At 48.6% G+C, this 14,759-nt stretch overlaps 1 protein-coding gene across 1 annotated transcript in view; it reads left to right on the top strand.

The window, feature by feature from the left end:
• SEZ6L (seizure related 6 homolog like) overlaps positions 1-14,759 on the top strand; it is a 71,876-nt gene that overhangs the window by 43,081 nt on the left and 14,036 nt on the right. The window contains 2 exon segments of the mRNA XM_042909669.1: positions 4,489-4,683; positions 7,904-8,095. Coding sequence (XP_042765603.1) covers positions 4,489-4,683; positions 7,904-8,095 — 387 coding nt within the window.

The following is a 14,759-nucleotide window of genomic DNA, read 5'->3' as shown; positions in this document are numbered from 1 at the left end:
TTGATCTTCAATGCGGCTTCCAAACCATTTCTGTCCCCTTCGTGTCCAAACAAACAAAGAAAATCCAAAAAACACCTGCTGTGAAGTTCAGGCTAAGTTCACGCTCGACCTTCTGACACTCTCTTCTTGCTGTTTCTTCCATCCACAGCCTTCCCTCCTCATCCCCCACTTATGAACCCCCCTTCTTCATTGCTGGCAGTCACCCTTCTCTGCTCAACCCCTGAATGCTGGAGGGTCCCAACTCCGTCCTGAGTCCTGTCCTCTGTCTGTCTAGACTCACCCATGTGCCTCAAAGGGCCGCATGCATGTGAAAACAAGTCCCTGGCTTTTTTGGTTTCTTCGTTTCTGGCTGGTAGACGTTTCTCATCCCTTCCCGCTCTGCTACTCTCAGAGAGGCAGACACAAGTGTTGATCTTCTCTTTTATCTTTCTCTGGGGCCTTTTCTTCCCTTGATTGTACTGCTAAGTATTTTCAGAGTGTTACTGCTGCCACTTTCCATGGGCTCTCCATTTTTTACTGGGGCGAGGGGGGAGCTGGGCATAGCAGAACAGCTCTTGCTGGCTATCTAGGCGAGGTGCCCTCCAGAGTCATCTGCCTTTGGAAGGAGAGTTTCTGGTGGCTTGGCTTCAGTCTCTCTCCTTAGCCCTCTCTTCTCCTCCTGCCCACCCCTCCGCCTCCCAGTTGGAAGATGAGGTCATGGTTTTGCTCATTTGTCCCCTCTGGTGCCTGAGTCAGCCTTCCAAAACTGCATTCAGCCTGGTGGCGGAAATCTGACCCTGTGCAAGGCTGCTCAAGGTTAACGCGGAAGTCTGGCCAATGTTCACTTTGGCACTATCTTGAAGAGGAGGTGTTCCTATTTATTGAAGCTGAAACTTTAGATTTGCGTGACGACTTGCACTTGGCAGGCACTCTTACATACATTATTTTATTTCATTATCTCCATTTTCCAGAGAGTTTGGTTCCCAAGAGTCTCTCCATATGTGCCAGGCCCTGCACTAGGCTCCAGGACCCAAGGATGCATAGACAGCTCTCCCTGCCTTTCTTTCTCTGGCTGGCGAAAGTGGGGGAGGCGGTCCCGTTAACAATGTCAGGATCACATGCTGCCTCCGTGGGAGAGGCCAGTGGGGTTTTAGGGACACAGAGCCTGGCTAATGTGGGTAACACAAAAAGAGAACAGTTGTGTTCTTCTTTCTGTTAAAGAAACACACGCTCGATTTCACAGGGAAGGCAGGTGGGCTTCTGCATTTAATCCTGATGCTGTCAATTGCTTGTGACTATCTGTGTTGAAGATCATGTTGAAAAGAACTCCAAGGAGGCCACGCCTGAAGTCAGTGGGAGAAGAATGACATGATTGCCCAATGCCGTCTGCTATGGCATGGGGGAGGTCGTTGCTATCCTGGGTTTAACTAGGCATAGATGCAATTCTCATTGCACTGAAAGGTCACATGGAAGGGTCAGGGGTTTCCACGGTCATCTAGAGATTTCTGAAGCCCCTAGACTGATCTCTAGGCCAATACCCACCTCTGCAATGCGGCCAAGGCTAATCTGCTAAGACTGCTGCAGAACCTTCTACAGAAACACACGGGGCTTACATGATTCTGATCTCCCATAATTCAGCTTTGCCCAGACAGGAGCAAAGAACCGTTCTCCTCGCTGTTTCTTGTGCTTTGCTGGTGTCTGTGGCCAAAGTGCATGGAGGCAAGGGAATAAAAAAGCAGAGATGGGTGAGTTTTTCAAAAAGATATTAGTCACTTGTGCGTTTATTCCTCCAATCCTAGGGCAATAAATACGCTCCATATTGTAGGTCAACTCCAATCAAATGACAGTAATTCCTGGGAGTCTGTGTTGAGGATTGGAGGTTTTGGTCTGACTCAAAGAAAGAGATTGTGATGATCGATTAGTGATGTCTGCCATGAGCATAAGACTGGTTCATGGAGGCATGTACTCAGTGCATTTGAGTATTTTCTTTTGCCCAAAACTTGGACCATGATGCTGCTCTTGACCGTGAGCCTAGGACCATGACTTCAGATCCTCATATTCCTAGTGCCTGGCATATAGTAAGTGCTCACAAAATCTTAGTCAAACAAATCAATAAAACCATACAAAATTCATCTTAGTGAGGTGCTGGGGTGGCTCAGTCAGTTAAGCATCTGACTCTTGATTTCCACTCAGGTCATGACCCCTTGGTTGTGGAATTGAACCCCACATTGGGCTCCATGCTGAGCATGGAACCTGCTTAAGATTCTCTCTCTTACTCTCTCTCCTTCTGCCCTTCTCTCCCACTCGTGCGCTCTCTAAAATTAAAAAAAAAAAAATTAAACTCATCTTAGTGTCATATCCTGCACATTATTTAGTTTTCACATTGCCTTAAATGATAGACAAGGTCATAATTCTTTTTTCAAGTTCATTTATTTTGAGTATGAGAGAAAGAGAGAGAGAGAGAGCGTGTATGCAAATGTGAGCAGGAGAGGGAGAGAGAAACAGGGAAAGAGAATCCCAAGCAGGATCCACTTAACCAACTGAGCCACCCAGGCACCCCCAGGGTCATAATTCTTGATCTCAACTCTATGATTGAGGACAGTGAGGTTCAGAGATGTTTATCAACATAACTGGAATCACACAGCTTCTAAAAGAAGGACAGACCCGAAGGGAGGTCCTCCAACTCCTAGGCCAGCTTTCTCATTCTTAACAAAGTTAAGGGCCCATAAGGCTGGAACCTCCATCTGGGGTGCTGGGTAAATGTGCAAATTCTTGAATCAGGGTCTCCGGGGGTGGAGTCTAGTAACCAAAGAACAGGAAGGCTATGTGACTTAGCCAAGGCCAGCTAATTAGTGAACGTTGGGGCCAAGATCTGAGTCATGGCGGCTCCAACTTGATAATCAAGAATGTGAGCACTGCAAAGGAGACGGTGGGTCTCACAGGAGCGTGTAGCCATGCTGGCCCGGACTGAAAAGTCAGACAAGCAAACCTTTCTCCGCCTCCGAGCACTTGGCACAGGCAAACCATATATCCAGTATCTGCCCCCGTTTCTCCCCTTTCATCCATAGCTTGAACATTTGCAGCTGTGTCCTAAATCCCGGGCTTGGCTGATTTTTCAAAGGCCTAAATATAGAGGCTCCTGTTCCCCACGAAGCAACTCCAGGAGCCATTTCCCTCTCCCCTTCTTCTGGCAGACACCCGTGAGATCTCTGTTCCCCAAATAAAGTCATGATGAAATCCCAGGAAAAGCCATCGCTTTTTTCTCAGAATGACTTTCCTACGGACAGCGAAGGTACACTCTGCTTTCCGCAAAAGCACATGAGAGCTGCGGATTCATTGCACAGCATCATTAGCTCGCTTCTCAAAAATCTGTGCAGTGGGCACTTGGAAGCAAGGTCAGGCTTTGTGTTGCTGGCTCAGTAACGAGGATTTGCCGAAGGAAAGCGGGATTATTCCAAGGGAAGACTCTATGGTAATGAGCTGGGGGTAGCATATTTTGGGAGTGCACTTAACGTTCGCTGATGGTTTGCAACATGATTGGAAGAATGCACCAATAATTATTTTTATTTCCACAGCTGAGTGTTTCTCTTAATCCAGATTACAAAAATATATATCACAAATCCATCAGACCCATGTACTTACAGACCGTCTTAGGATGAGGCTGGGAGTGTTAGCTACCATTGCTGTGTAACAAATTATCCCCACCCCCTAAAATTAGCAGTGCACATTTATGATCTCACAGTTTCTGTGGGCCCGGAATTCAGCAGTTCGTGCTGGGTGGTCCTGACTTGGGATTTCTCATGGGTTTGTACTCACGGTGTCAGCTGGGGTTGCACTCATTTGACCGCTGGATTGGGGCTGGGAGCACCATTTCCAATATGGCTCACTCATGCGGTTAGCAAGTCAATGCCCATTGTTGGCGGGAAGCCTTAGATTCTCTCCACATGGATCTCTCCAGAGGGCTGCCCCAGCATCCTCACAACGTGGCAGTTGCTTTCTCCAAAGAGCAAGGGGAGAGCCTCTCAACATCTTTGATGATCTAGGTGCCGGAATCACACGTTATCACTTCTACAATAGTCCATTGGCTGTGCACATCAGCCCTGTTCGGTGTTGCAGGGAGTACAGGAGAGTGTGAATTCCTGGAGGTGAGAATAATGGGGTGAGGGTGGACATCATGGAAGGGAAGGACCCGAGACCCAGAGAGAAGTGGCTGTACCCCAAATCACGTTGCTAGTAAGCGGCAGAGCTAGGATTCTGTCTCGTTCTAAATCCTACACTGACTTTGTCAAACCAAAAGAATGCTTGATAGGCTCAGTGGCCCATGGGGAAAAGCTCATCGTAAAGATCCCGCTGGAGCAGAGTTCTTGCAATTTAAGGGATTTTTTTGAAGTGGGTTACTTCTTTCTGGAGACCTTTTCTTCTGTCTGCGCCTTTCCTCTGACGTTGTAAAGGGAACCCCATGTAGGAAGGCCCACCTCCTCATCCAAGGACGATGTTTTTGTTTTAAAGAGGTGTCAAGGAATGACTCCTGCTCAGACTTGCCCGAGATCCAGAACGGCTGGAAAACCACCTCTCACACGGAGCTCGTGAGAGGAGCCCGAATCACCTACCAGTGTGACCCCGGCTATGACATCGTGGGGAGTGACACCCTCACCTGCCAGTGGGACCTCAGCTGGAGCAGCGACCCCCCATTTTGCGAGAAAAGTAAGAGCCCTCCGGTTTTCTTCTTCTAGGTCGGGGGGTGGTGAATCCCTCCCATGGAGTATTTTTCACGTAGATGCTGCAGAATCACTTACTGTCAGATCTGGCCTCCCTCTTACCCCACCAACTCACTGGTACTGCTCCCAGCTGTCATCTTGTGGCTCTAAGGGCAGGGCTGTCAGACCCAGGTGCCTCCGGAAGCCTGGCAGATGATGGAAATGAGTGAAATAGACTGAGTGTGAGACAGTAAGGAGTGGTGTAGAGTGCGGTACGTGGGAATGTAAGCCCGCGTTAAAATGTCATTCAGATTGGTCGCTAAAATGCCTGCTGCAGCAAAGCAAGACCAATGCACCCAGGAGGCTGGAATGGTGGCTACCTGGATGAAGCCAGCTACCTGCGATAGGAGTTTCGAACTGGGGCTCCCAGGTCCCATTTGGATTGGTCTTGCTTGGCTGCAAGATGACATCAGGCATGAGGGCCAGGCGTGGCCGGTGACAGCTGTGTCTGGTGTCTCGAGAAGCCAGCGAAGAAAGTGCTTCTGGTTTCTACACCGAAGCCTTAGTTGTTGGGAGGTGGGGGAGGTAAATTTGAGGGTGGTCTCTTCCCACTAACCATTGGTTTCCTACCTCCTCCTACACAAGCCTCCAATCTGCAGCCATTTGCTGGGAACCCTTGGGGAGACTTCGGGAGACCCGCTCAGCCTGCCTGGAGTGACGATACAAAATATTTAGTGTCAGCAGAGAAAGAGGGTATCGGGGAAGGGTTGGGGGGGAGGGGAGGGCTACAGGCAATCCCTGTCAGAAATATTCCAGTGGCAAGGAAAGTTAATTATAATGGGGAGAAACAGGAGAGAGCTTGCTAGAAATCCACAGAATGGGCTGCATAAACACCTGTTCCACGACACTACGTAGTGTCTGTGTTCACGTGTGTGAATCGTGATAGAAAATAAAAAGCCCACAGGGAGGACAGCACGTGTGGTGAGACATATCACAGGCACATTAACATGATCTACGTCATCATGATTTTTAAAATGTTTTCGGTGTCTCCTGGGTGGCTCAGTTCGTTGAGCATCCGACCTCAGCTCTGGTCATGATCTCATGGGTTTGTGAGTTCGAGCCCCGCACCAGGCTCTCTGCTGTCAGTGCAGAGCCAGCCTCGCATCCTCTGTCTCCTTCTCTCTCTGCCCCTCCCTGGCTCATGCTCTCTCTCTTTCTCAAAAATAAACATGAAAAAAATAAATCAATAGGAAGCCTGGGTGGCACAGTCAGTTAAGTGTTCGACTTCGGCTCAGGTCAGGATCTCACAATCCATGGGTTCGAGCCCCGCGTCAGGCTCTGTGCTGACAGCTCGGAGCCCAGAGCTGGCTTCAGATTCTGTGTCTCCCTCTCTCTCTGCCCCTCCCCCACTTGTGCGTGCTCTCTCTCCCTTTCTCTCAAAACTCTACATTTTTAAAAATTAAATAAAAAGGTAAGTAAACATTAAAAACTTTTTAACTAAAAAATAAATAGTGTTTAAATATACATGTCTTAATGATTTTTAATTTTCTTAGTAACAATGATTTGTCAAATTCTTGAACAATAATGACTTTTAACTTTTTGAAACATAATGATTTTTAAGTATTTTGAATAATGATTTTTACAGTTTTTGAATAATCATGATTTTTAAATTTTTTGAGGAATGATTTTTAAATTTTTTGAATAATAATAATTTTAAATTTTTAATAATAATGATTTTTAGATGTTTTAAATAATAATGATGATACACATTGTGTTAATGAGGGGGTTTTTTTAACGTTTATTTATTTTTGAGAGACAGAGAAAGACAGAGTATGAGTAGGAGAGGGGCAGAGAGAGAGAGAGAGAGGGAGACAAAGAATCTGAAACAGGCTCCAGGCTCTGAGCTGTCAGCACAGAGCCCGACGTGGGGCTCAAACCCACGGACCACGAGATCATGACCTGAGCCAGAGTCGGATGCTCAACCGACTGAGCCACCCAGGCGCCCCACGTTAATGAGTTTTAAAGGCTTGGAGGAGACTAAGCTAGCTATCTGTGGGAAACTCTCAACTGTCTCAATTTTTACCAGAAAAAGGCACAAATTAAAGCCAGTGAATCTGCACTGGGCCCCTTCTGGGTATCAGCGTTTATGTTCCCACGCTGGTTGCCTGTCAGGACTCCACATCTAAGACCGAGCGAGATCCACCAACCCACCTCGGTGGCTTCTCTTTTGTGAAATGAGAACAGAGAACGTCCTCAGAACAGTAAGGTCTCCCCTGAGAAGTCCTGAGTGTGGTTTGGTGCCTGCCTTTCATTCGTTCATCGCTTAAACTACACTCTTGACATTAAAAGATGTACGTAACCGAATCTTAACATCACGCAGGCAGCAAGTGCTTCCTTACGGTACTCAACCAGTAGCAACATTTTGGGGTACAAAGTGAAAATCCCTCATGATCTCACTCTCGAGAAATGATGCCGCTCTTAAAAGTTTATTCTGTGTTGTTCCAGTCACAGTGTGTGTTACACAGATACACGTATGTGCATGTGTCCCGTGCAAACATAGACAGAGAGATAGCCCTACAGAAACGGCTGGAGAGACCGATATTTTGCCACAACAGGGATCACTGTATACAAAGGGCCTTGTGCCTGCCGTTTTGCAGCTCAGAAATCCAGACCCTTTTTCGCGTCACACGTTGTCCTCCTTCATTCTTTTTTAATTGGTTTACTGTCTTCCTTTTATGTCTATTGATTTTTTAATTGAAGAGTAATGGGTGCTTGTTTTGCTAGATTCAAGCACCACAAAGAAAGCAGTGAAGGGCTCCTCACTCTGTTCTCTTCAGTGGTTGCTCAGGATTCTGTAGAAAGGCTGTTCCGTATTTAACTCTTCCCCTGTCAAAAGATCTGCACTGTTTCTCTCTCTCTCTCTCTCTCTCTCTCTCTCTCTCTCTCTTTTGTACCATTACAAATCACGGTGCAATGATGTACAACCCCGTACGTAGGTCTTTGGGCCCTGATGCAAATATTTCTTTGGGCTGCTTCCTGTAAGTGGAATTAAATGCAAATCTGTTTCATCCTGGCCTGTTCTCCAGCCACCTTTGATGGGCTCAGGTGCATGATCTTCCAAACAGGAAAAGAACCGAGTTAGGAAACTTTCCACGTCATCCCGCAGCTCTCAGCAAACCTGTGATCATCCAGAGCCCTAACGCCCTCCCGGTCTGATTTCACCCTAGTCATGTACTGCACTGACCCCGGGGAAGTGGACCACTCAACCCGCTTAATCTCGGATCCCGTACTCCTGGTGGGCACCACCATCCAATACACCTGCAACCCGGGCTTTGTGCTGGAAGGGAGCTCTCTTCTGACCTGCTACAGCCGCGAGACCGGCACGCCCATCTGGACCTCGCGCCTGCCCCACTGCGTTTGTGAGTCCTGTGTGTTGACTTGATGCCTGAGTGGGTCTGCTTCCTCGTATTCGTGGTGGAGGGCTGGGCTGCTAGGAGGACACATTCCAGCCTTCGGGAGGGTTTATTATTATTACCATCCCACGCCGCAGCTGGCAGATTGAAGGCATTGGATATCATGTCGTTTACAGTAAAATTTGTGGATTCACCTCCCTTCGCCTCAGGGAGCCTCGTGAGCATTGTACTGTTGTCTCCATTTCAAAAGAGGAATACTAAGGTTCAGAGAAGTCAAGTCATTGCCCCGTGAAACACAGCCAGTTAATTAGTGGAGGCCAGGGTCAAACCCAGACCTGCCTGCCTCTGCTGAAAATCAGGCCGTCCACAGGACACGAAACAGGCCGACTTAAACTCTCTTTGGCCTTATCTGTGTGAAACCCCTAACACAAATGTTGGGTTAGGAAAAGACTTTTGGGCTTTCTTAATCATAAAAAAATAAAAAACAAAAAGGCTTCCGAAGTCACTCTGACAAGGGAGGAATTCTTTTCTTGCCAAGCTGGGGAGGCGGAGGGCAGTGGTCCAGGGGTCTCAGGCTGACCGCACGAGGAATCACCCGAGAAGTTTTAAAACTCACTGGAGAGTCTGATGCTCCCGGCCTGGGGCATAGTGCGAGCACTGGGGTTTTTCAAAGCTCCCCCGGGGTTTCGATGTGTAGCCAGGGGTCAGAACCATCGCTTAGAGAAATCAAGAGGCCACACAGAAGGAGGAAAGCCTCACACAATAAATATGAGGACCTGAGAACCCGTCAGCCACGCTGATATTTTTTTTAATGTTTGTTTATTTATTTTTTAGAGAGGGAGAGTGAGAGTGAGCACGTGTGCACGTGTGCGAGCAGGGGAGGGGCAAAGAGTGAGAGAGGGAGAGAGAGAGACTCCCAGGCAGGCTCCAAGCTGCCAGTACGGCTACATCAACATTAAAGGCTTCTGCACAGAAAAGGGAGACTTTATTGTTCGGTGTTCCCGCGGAACAAAGAATCTTGGACCGCACACCTTGGGTCCCCATCTGCCTCTTTAGTCCAAGTCCTAGAATTTCAGAGCTAAGGGCATCTTAGAGGTAAAATGCTATATACAGCTGATGGGTAATTCAGACACAAGACACGTTGGCTCCCTTTTACAGACAATAATGGTCATTATTTATCGATGGTGTAAGACATTGTGCTAACCACATGATATGCATTTGTGAACGTGCATATATATGTATGTGTGTGTGTGTGTGTGTGTGTGCAAATATACTAAAGAAACCAGGCCTCAGATGGGAAAATAGGTAACAACAATTTTTGTTGACTGAATGTACGAAACACATTGCTAAACAGATTATATACGCGTGTGAACGTATAGGTGTGTAAATTCACATACTGTGTACATATCTGTAAATGTGTGGACGCATGTATGTGTGCCTAGAAGGGAAACTGAGACCCACAGGGACATGTGATCAAGGTCACAGCTCTGTTCCATGAGCAGAGCTGGGACCGGCCTTGGAGTCCAGGGTGCCTACCAGCAGCTTTACCCTCGCCCTTATTTCGCTGCAGGTGGCAGGGCACAAACCCGTGCAGGGATGTCCCAGCGGAGTTATAGCCCATGGCCCTAAGCCCTCACCCGCAAGCACATCCCCTTCCAGTCCCCAGACCTTTGGGCCAGGTGGACACCACGTTATGGGGAGAATTGTGTCTCCTGGAAGGAAGTGTTGGCTAGCCCCGATGCCGTAACTTGGACCTTTTTTGGAACTAGGGTCTTTGCAGAGGTAGTCAAGTGAAGATGAGGTCCCACAGGATTGGGATGGGCACCAGTCCAGTGCCTGGTGTCCTCAGAAGAAGAGGGAAATTGAACATGGAGACACAGGGAGAGCGTGATTCCAGGCTTACCAGTTGAGGAACACCAAGAATTGCCCAAGCTACCATTGGAAGCCAGGTGGGGATACGGGAGGATCCTTCCCCCCAGGTTTCAGAGGGAGCGTGACTCCATGGCCACCTTGACCTCAGACTTTTACCCTCCAGAGCTGTGAGACAATACATTTCTGTTGTTCAAAGCCCCCCCCTGCCCCCCACCCCCGACCCCTGGTCAAGTGCACTTTGCTACAGCAGCCCAGGAAACCAAATGTGTTTCCCATTTCCTCCTGGTGACTGTAAGGGTGATCAGAACGCTTTGAACCAGTCAAGCTGCAGAGACCCAGAGATGAGAAGCAAAAAATAAAAGCTTATTTAAAAGTACTGAAAGGTGGAGATAGCATTGAAAGAAAGACAGAAAGAAAGAAAGAAAGAAAGAAAGAAAGAAAGAAAGAGGAAAGGAAGAAAGAAGGAAAGAGAGAGAAGAAAGAAAAGGAAGGAAGGAAGAAAAGAAAGAAAGAAAGAAAGAAAGAAAGAAAGAAAGAAAGAAAGAAAGAAAAAGAGAAAGGAAAGGAAGGAAGGAAGGAAGAAAAAAAGAAAGAAAGAAAAGGAAGGAAGGAAGAGAAAGAAAGAAAGAAAGAAAGAAAAAAAGAAAGGAAAGGAAGGGAGGAAGGAAGGAAGGAAGGAAGAAAAAAAGAAAGAAAAAGAAAAGGAAGGAAGGAAGGAAGAAAAGGAAGGAAGAAAGAAAGAGAAAGGAAGGGAGGAAGGAAGGTAGAAAGAAAGAGAAAGAAAGAAAGAAAGAAAGAGAAAGAAAAGGAAGGGAGGAAGAAAGAAAGAAAGAGAAAAAAAGGAAAGGAAGGGAGGAAGGAAGAAAAAAAGAAAGAAAAAGAAAAGGAAGAAAGAAAGAAAGAAAGAAAGAGAAAGAAAGAAAAAAAGGGAAGGAAGGAAGGTAGGAAGGAAGCAAGGAAGGAAGAAAAGGCACTTCACTAATGAGGCACAGCCTCCAAAGACCCTCTGAGCTACACCGGCTGCTGGGTTTCTGAGAGGCACACACCTCTGTCCCTTCGGGACTGTCTCACCCCAGAATCTCCATTGTGACGGCTTCCCTGACACCCGTGCTAATGAGTCACAAGCCAAGCTGGGTGTCGGGAGACATGCGAGGCTCCCGGAAGCCCAGAGAGGAACCCGTTACAGGCAAGCGAGCCCGGCAGGAGATTCGAGGCAGAGGATGGTCAGGTTCTGGCATCAGGGGCCCAGGGTGAGAGAGGGAGGTTGTATTAGGTTCTGAGGGTGTTTGTAAGGATGCGTGTGTTAGGCGTGCACAGTTTGGGAGTGTTTCCTCTACGGAACAGGGGGGACCAGCCCCACTGGATGGGCTCCTTTGCCCTGCAAGCCCTTCTCTGGCATTCAGACGGTTGGAACACACGTATGGGTGGTAGGTGAGTTCACTTAAAAGCAGGCAAAGGAGGCCCAGAGAGAATGAGCAGCTCTCCCGAAGTCACACAGCAGGGGAGGGGGGAGCCCAGGATTCCAACCCAAGCCTAAGCCCAGAAGCATCGTTTCCCACCCTGATCGTTCTGCAGAGTCCCAGCTTCCGAGCAAAGTTGTAGCGCTCTGCTTTTGACAAAGGTCCTCCACCAACAAGTTCACGAAGCAGACAGAGCCCTGGCTGTCTCCGGTTCCTGTTCAGGGTGGCTTGCTCAAGGCCATAGCTAGGTCCAGCGGGGACTCAAAACCTTGTCTTTTCGTGCCTTTAAGGACAGACAGGTCAAGCAAAAGTAGAAGTATGTGGAATTCACAGCCAGGCCCGTACCCCCAGCTCTGCTGGGTGACCTCGGGCGAGTAGCTTGCCCTCTCTGGGCCTCCAAGCCCTCAGCTGCAAAAAAAAAAAGGGGGGGTATGATACTCCCTCCCAGGCGGGGCGGTTGGAAGCAGTCCATTTGGTTATTCAAATGCGGGCACAGGCACGTCCAAACCCTCGCAATTCACAGTACCCTTTGCCATCTCAGGAATTTTTGGGGGTAAATACCCTGGGCCAGAATACCTCACGGTTCCATTCGTTAAGTCGTCTGGTCCAAACAGCTTCGTCAGTAGCCTATATACTCACAACTCCGTAGTCATTTGAAAAATTGACGCACATATGAAAAGATTGGATCTTAATTGCATTCTTATATAACTAGAGTCACAGCTACAGGGATGTGGGTGCCTCTTGGGCTCCAGCAAATTTCTCATATTTTGGTGACAGGCTGCACTCTGCCCCTTTCGTTCCATTCCATACTGATTTTATCATAGTTTTTGCTTTTCGGCGTAGTCACCGCATAAAACCCAGCTTTGCAAAGACGGGGCATCGTCAGAAAGAATGTAGCTTTATCTAATGTTGGAACAGCTCCCATGGGTCTGTTTTTAAAAATTTTTTAAACAATCTCAGACGGTGGCACCCCCGGGGGTGCTTCCGTGCACCGTGTGGGGACATATAAATAGACATGATCCACATTCTCGTGGAGCCTGAGGTCTGTTGTAAAGGGAAGGAGGAAGGATAGGTCTGTGGAGGAAATAATAAACCCCAGCATCACCGCCTCCAGGAAGGCCTCCTTGACTGCCTAAGCTAGGTCATGTTTCTCTTCCTGTGATCTCCCATGGCTCCTACAGTTTCGCCGATCACAGCACTGGTGGCAGCGTATTGAAATGATCTCTTTATGTGTTCGTAGAATCGAATACGTGACTCAGTAGGATCGTATCCTGTGGGATTTTGCATCCCTCAGGCCCAGCCCACTCAACCAACGACAGCACTTGCTACTATTACGGTCGTCGTTGTTGTTGGCAGTACTAATGTGGTCTTTATTGCACCTGGAGGCTTTTGTTGCGACTTCCCTCCTTTGCCGGTGACATGGTGCATGGCTTCTGAGGCTCCTGTCCGGAAGACACGAACCACACCACCCAACGTAGTGGGTCCGACACATTCGGCCAGGGTTGTATGGGTGGCACCCCAGGGAGGCATTTAGGGATTCCCCGCGAGGCCCTGGCTCTTCACAGCCCTGCCCTCGGAACACTGCGGGTGGAAGGCGGGGAGACTGCCTGCCCGGGGCAGAGCCCCCCATGGCCACACTGTGGCCGTAGTAAAAGTTTCCACCGCCGGGCCATCCCCAGCGGCCTCACCTTGGCTCCCATATGCCGGGCTCCAGCTGGGTGGCCCATGTTCATTTAGAAATTCCTGTCTCTGAGAAGGCAGTAGCTGAAGAGCCCCCCACTGCAGCAGAACCACTAAATGCACAGGACTTGAAACCCCGCGGGTCCGTGTTTGCGTCCCAGCCCTGCCACTTGCCAGCTGTGTGACTCTGAACAAACTGGCGTCCTCATCAGAAAGAATGATCATGCCAACCATAATACGGAAGCTCGTGGCAATGAGTCTGCCGAACGGCAGGCGCCCAAGTAACATTGGTTGCTAATTACCACACGGTTTCAGTGCTTCCTTGCTTGGTATATTACAAACCATTCCATAGCAATAACTTACGGAATCTGAGGGGCGCCTGGGTGGCCCCGTTGTTCAAGCATCTAACTCTTGGTTTCGGCTCAGGTCACGACCCCACGGTTTGTGAGTTCGAGCCCCGCGTCAGGCTATGCACTGACAGTGTGGAGCCCGCTTGGGATTCTCTCTCTCCCTCTCTCTCTGCTCCTCCCCTCCCTCTCTCTCTCAAAATAAATAAATAAACTTAAAAAAAAAAAACAACTGTGGGTGGGGGGGCGCCTGGGTGGCTCGGGTTGAGCGTCCGACTTCAGCTCAGGTCATGATCTCGTGGTTCACGAGTTCGAGCCCCACATCGGGCTCTGTGCTGACAGCTCGGAGCCTGGAGCCGGCTTCGGATTCTGTGTCTCCCTCTGTCTGTCTGCCCGCCCCTCCCCCACGTGCGCTCTGGCTCTCTCTCAAAAATAAATAAATACTAAAAACAATTCTACGGTTAAGGAGAGGGGAGAAATGCAGAGAAAAATAGAAATGAGGGTAGGTTTGCGATTATGTTTAATACCGTCAGTCCAACTCAGCTGTATCCCTGAGAAAGAACAGGGGAAGTTCACACGGATTGCAACCAGAATTGTTTAAAAGCTTAGATCAGTGATTCTCAACCAGAGATGAGTTGGCTCCTCCCCCGGAGACATTTGTCAGTGGCAGTTCCTGGAGACAATTTTGGTCGTTACAACAAGGGTGCTCCCCGTAGCTAATGAGTAGAGGTCAGGGACGTTGCTCAACAGCCGAAAAGGCCAGGATGGCTCCACCACAAAGAATTACCCAGCCCCAAACGTCAGTAGCATCTACGTTGAGAAAACCTGCCTTAGATGATCTTATTCCAAAGTGTGGGTATATCCTCGGAGTGGGAATGTCATTGCCCAGCTAAGGGTGGGGTGTTGTCCAAGTCCATTTATGTCATGGGCAGGAAAAATGGAGTCCAGAGCCTGGGATCGGTTAAACTAGGAATGGGTTCAACTCTCCCCAAGAAGTCATAAGCTGCCAGGCGTCATTTATGATGCTCCTACTGTATACTTTAGGCTCACATGGGATCGTCCTACTGTAGAGCAGACCCTGAGCTTCAAGCGTGCCTTGACGAGCTCCTCCCCAGGGAGGGAAACAGATACTAAATAATTAAATACACTCAGCGTGTTCACTGCTGGGTGGAGGAAGAACTGAAAGATCAGTGACTCTATTTGGAGTAGAGGGCACCAGGGAAGGCTTCTTGGAGGAGGAGAAATGGGGACTGAGTATTGAAAGGCAAGACTTACCCGGGCAGGGTGGGCAGGTAGGGCGTAAGGCACGAG

This window comes from Panthera leo, chromosome D3 (genome assembly GCF_018350215.1).
Source record: "Panthera leo isolate Ple1 chromosome D3, P.leo_Ple1_pat1.1, whole genome shotgun sequence".
Taxonomy (NCBI): Eukaryota; Metazoa; Chordata; class Mammalia; order Carnivora; family Felidae; genus Panthera; species Panthera leo.
Note: the sequence above shows the minus strand (reverse complement) of the source record. Positions and strands in the feature narration are given on the sequence as shown.